Consider the following 4900-nt stretch of genomic DNA (forward strand, 5'->3'; position numbering starts at 1 on the left):
CAACTGAGCCGAGCAGCTTGGGGGGGGGGGCTGGGGGGGGGACGCCATCATAGACTCTAAGTGTGTCCTTCTGTCTCCTTACGTCTCCAACAGCAGGGGGGGTCCAGCTTTGTCCCCGTCAAGGTGAGTCGCTCCGCGCTTCGCTCCATGAGCAGGAGGGACGTCCTGATCAAACGCTGGCCCAGACCCCTCCACTGGGAGTACTTCCGCTCCCTGCTGCCTGACGTCAGCATCACCATGTGTCCCACCTGCTTCAAGGTACGCCCCCCTGTGGTAGGACGACACGTTCCTCCAACGGTGCACCACCTACTGGTCACTTTGTGGGCTCCCAGATGTACGTCCTCAGGGTCCATGGTCTTCACACCTGGTCCCTGACCGTCAGTGTCATGGTGACGACGCTGAACCACAGGAAGTAAAAAAAAAAAAAAAGAACCTGTGGCTGATGATAGTATTCTCTATACAGTAAATACTTCAAAAAGTACTGATTGGATACTTGCAGATACTGCGAACATCATCTTTAAATGGTGTTGGTGAGTATTTGTACTGTGACCTCTGACCTCTGTGTGTCCTGCTGCAGATGTTCCACAGTGAGGACTACGAACTCCTGGTGCTGCAGCACAACTGCTGTCCTTACTGCCGCAGAGCCATCGATGAACCCAACTGACCCGCGGTCCACGCAGGACCCGCAGCTGGGACCAGTCTAATACCTGGAGCGTCCGTGTTCTCCGTCAGCCCATCAGTCCAGTCCTGGATTATGGGAATCAGATTGAAGCCGATGACATCATCACCTGAGAAGGAGGATTGTTGTACAGTGTAAAGTAAAAGATATTTATTTTTTAACACTCGGTGTCGACACAGTCGTGGACTGAAAGTTTACCTGCATTTTTAACATTAAACAATATTTATATGTTGCTATTAGGTCTGTGTGGAAACAGTTACAGAAACTGCAGCACATCAAAGATTATTGATCAAAGTGACGAGGGACTAGAACTGAAATATAGAAATCTGTGTGTGTCCATATATGTATATAACCCATACATATATATAACCTATACATATATATAACCCATACATATATGGACATACACATATATGGACATGCACATATATGGACACCCACATATATGGACATCCACATATATGGACATACACATATATGGACATACACATATATGAACATACACATATATGGACATACACATATATGAACATACACATATATGGACATGCACATATATGAACATGCACATATATGGACATGCACATATATGGGCATGCACATATATGGACATCCACATATATGGACATACACATATATGGACATACATATATGGAGGGGGGGTATGTCATCAACATGATAAGGTCTCTATTGTTTATGCTAACAAGGGAGACGCCCCCCGACCCCCCCAATAAGAACATTACTACATATTTTTAAGTAAATAGTGCATTTCCTTATTTTTTATGTTACTTCTGATCAAAAGTTTACCAAAAAAAATCAAAAATGATCTGTCAATGTAACTCAAACAAAGTTAAATAAATAAGTGAAAAATAACTTGTAAGTCAGTATTTTTTTTCATTTTAAATATTTTTTTTAATTTTTCATTTAGTTTAAGAATTTGTTTTTTTTTAATTTTTGGTTTTGGTGTTTGAATTTAAAAAAAATATGTCATTTTTATGGGAAACGAAGACTTTTTCGGGAACTTATTGCTATAGTATTTTACGGCGATCAAAAGTTGACATACCAAAAAAGAATATTTTTTCAAAGTTTTAACCACAAAAATGGACGTAGCTAAGTATTTTTAGGCAACTGAGTGTATTTTTAGTCATTTTTGAGAAACTTTTATTTTCCGAGATTTGTTCAGGAACTATAGTTATATATAGCTATAGTTATTTTACTGTATTCAAGTTGACGTACCAAAATGTTATATTTTTTCAGACTTTTAAACACAAAATAATCACTTGGCAGCATGTTTTAGGACCTAATCTTGCATTTTAGTGCATTTCGGGGACTTTTTATTTTTTGAGATTTTTTCACGATGGTAAGGCTATAGTAAGGCGTGTTTTGGGTGTTTTTTGAAATATTCATAAAAAATACTTTTTGGAGTTTAAAACACAAAATAATCACTTGGCAGCATGTTTTAGGACCTAATCTTGCATTTTAAGGCATTTCGGGGACTTTTTATTTTTTGAGATTTTTTCACGATGGTAAGGCTATAGTAAGGCNAAACATGCTGCCAAGTGAATATTTTGTGTTTAAAACTCCAAAAAATATTTTTTATGAATATTTCAAAAATCACCCAAAACACGCCTTGTTTTGGGTGATTTTTGAAATATTGATTTTGGAACGTTTTAAAGCCCCAGAAATGCCTTAAAATGGCATTTATCGACCTCCAAGTGACGTCCAATTGACCTGCTATAGTTATTTTACTGTGTTCAAAAGTTCAAAATTGTATCTTTCCCGAATGTTTCTCATAAAATTAGGGGATTTAGAGAATATTTTTTAAAATTTATTTAAATAAAATTTAACCAATTCTCGCCAATTAAATCCATTTTGAAAAATATTTCCAGAAAATTATTTTTCGGTAATTTATTGGAAAAATCCTGATGTCAAGTAGGTCAGTTTCATGCATTTTAATTCATTTTCAGTATTTTAAACTTTAGCCTTTTTCGGGAATTTAATAATATTTTAGGATACCTCAGATCAAAAGTTTACATTCACAAATTTGATTTTTTTTTCTAACTTAAGCATAGAATTGTAAACATCTACATATTTTAAGATAAACTAATGCATTTTTATTCATTTTTGAAGACTATTTCAGGAATGTATTAGGATAAATACATTTTATATTTTTTCTGACATTTGAGCATAGAAAAGTACATTCCTACATATTTTTAGGCCAATTGGTGCATTTTTACTTAGGTGTACGTCTGCATTAAACTCTGCTGAAAGATGAAGCTCAAGATATGGACAAAAAACCAGTTGTACCTTTGCACTTTGAACAGTACATTTGTGCTCTCCTTCTGTCCTCCTCCGCTCCTCCTCCCCTGCTTCTCTTCTGCTCCTCGTCTGCTCCTCATCTCATTCTGATGATGCGGGGAAGCACATGTCAGTAATGCCTAGGTTTGAATAGCAAGAGCTGCAGGCAATTATCTTAAAAATGCTTAACATGCTGCGCAGCTATTTCTGGATTTTCCTCCCATAGTGTGTGTGTGTGTGTGTGTGTGTGTGAGAGAGAGAGAGTGCATGAGTGAGGAGCAGATACGATTGAGTGTCTTAATTCCATCTCTGCTAACTCTTTGGTCCACGCTCATCCCTAATCCAGCGGCGTGTTAAAAGGTATCTCTCCTCTACAGAGTGTTTAAGAGTGGAGACAACATCCATCCCTCCATCTGCTCCACACAGCAGACCTCTGAGATCTCATCTGGTCACACGTACCCTACGACACCCACCGACCATCAACACCATGAACGGCACTGAAGGACCCGACTTTTACATCCCCATGTCTAACAAGACCGGTTTGGTTCGCAGCCCCTTCGAGTACCCTCAGTACTACCTGGCCGAGCCCTGGAAGTACTCTCTGGTGGCCGCCTACATGCTCTTCCTCATCGCCACCGCCTTCCCCATCAACTTCCTCACCCTCTATGTCACTGTCCAACACAAAAAGCTGAGGACGCCTCTGAACTACGTGCTGCTCAACCTGGCGGTGGCGGACCTCTTCATGGTGGTGGGGGGCTTCACCGTCACACTCTACACTGCACTGCATGGATACTTCAGCCTGGGGGTCACTGGCTGCAACATAGAAGGATTCTTTGCAACTTTAGGAGGTAAAAGAGGAAAAGGTTTTTGATTAATGAGACAAAAACAAATGTCGTATGTTGAATTATAATGTCATAATTGTGACATCCTGTCTGTCTGACTGTCTGTCTGACTGACTGACTGTCTGTCTGACTGACTGACTGTCTGTCTGTCTGACTGTTTTTCCAACTGTCTGTCTGTCTGACTGTTTGTCCGACTGTCTGTCTGTCTGTCTGTCTGACTGACTGACTGTCTGACTGTCTGTCTGTCTGCCTGTCTGACTGTCTGACTGACTGTCTGTCTGCCTGTCTGTCTGACTGTCTGTCTGTCTGACTGTTTGTCCGACTGTCTGTCTGTCTGCCTGTCTGTCTGTCTCAGGAGAGATCGCTCTCTGGTCTCTCGTGGTTTTGGCCATTGAGCGCTACATCGTGGTCTGTAAACCAATGACCAACTTCCGTTTTGGAGAAAAGCACGCCATCGCTGGTCTTGCGTTCACCTGGATCATGGCGCTGACCTGTGCTGCCCCCCCTCTGTGTGGATGGTCTCGGTTTGTGTCCCTCTATTCACTTTAACATGATGTATATGTAAAATAATGACACGAACCAGAGGTCACCGACCTTTGACCCATGAACAGGTTTAATGTAGGACAAACTAAGAAGACAGAGCTCATGTTAAAACAAATCTAAAGACAAAAGATATGAATTTAAGAAACCCCACGATTATTGAATTTATTAAAAAATAAATACAATAGCATTTCCTTAAATGTTATGTCAGTGTTGTGTCAGTGTTGTGTGATGAACTGCTGGTGTGTGCGGTGATATTAGCCTGACATTCTGGGACTATTTTTACCCACGGATGCAGGTACATTCCAGAAGGAATGCAGTGTTCCTGTGGGATCGACTACTACACTCCTAAGCCAGAGATCAACAACACTTCATTCGTCATCTACATGTTCGTCCTCCACTTCTCCATCCCCCTCCTCATCATCTTCTTCTGCTACGGCCGTCTGCTGTGCACCGTGCGGGCGGTGAGAGCATTAATAACAGCGACACGTCATCACCTTACAGCACCGCCACCAGAGAAGAGAGAGCGTTATTGGCTGAA

General features: G+C 40.9%; 2 protein-coding genes across 2 annotated transcripts in view; both read left to right on the top strand.

Moving 5' to 3' along the window:
• ift122 (intraflagellar transport 122 homolog (Chlamydomonas)) overlaps positions 1-1107 on the top strand; it is a 19045-nt gene extending 17938 nt beyond the window's left edge. Inside the window, 2 exon segments of the mRNA XM_025059021.1 lie at positions 94-258; positions 578-1107. Of these exon segments, the coding sequence (XP_024914789.1) occupies positions 94-258; positions 578-664 (252 nt within the window). The 3' untranslated portion in view covers positions 665-1107.
• A 2141-nt stretch (positions 1108-3248) lies between these two features.
• exorh (extra-ocular rhodopsin) overlaps positions 3249-4900 on the top strand; it is a 5906-nt gene continuing 4254 nt past the window's right edge. The window contains exons 1-3 of the mRNA XM_008319393.3: positions 3249-3825; positions 4175-4343; positions 4658-4823. Of these exons, the coding sequence (XP_008317615.1) occupies positions 3465-3825; positions 4175-4343; positions 4658-4823 (696 nt within the window). The 5' untranslated portion in view covers positions 3249-3464. The remainder of the gene's footprint in view (positions 3826-4174; positions 4344-4657; positions 4824-4900) is intronic.

The sequence above is a fragment of the Cynoglossus semilaevis genome, chromosome 10 (genome assembly GCF_000523025.1).
Source record: "Cynoglossus semilaevis isolate Cse_v1.0 chromosome 10, Cse_v1.0, whole genome shotgun sequence".
NCBI classification, from domain to species: Eukaryota; Metazoa; Chordata; class Actinopteri; order Pleuronectiformes; family Cynoglossidae; genus Cynoglossus; species Cynoglossus semilaevis.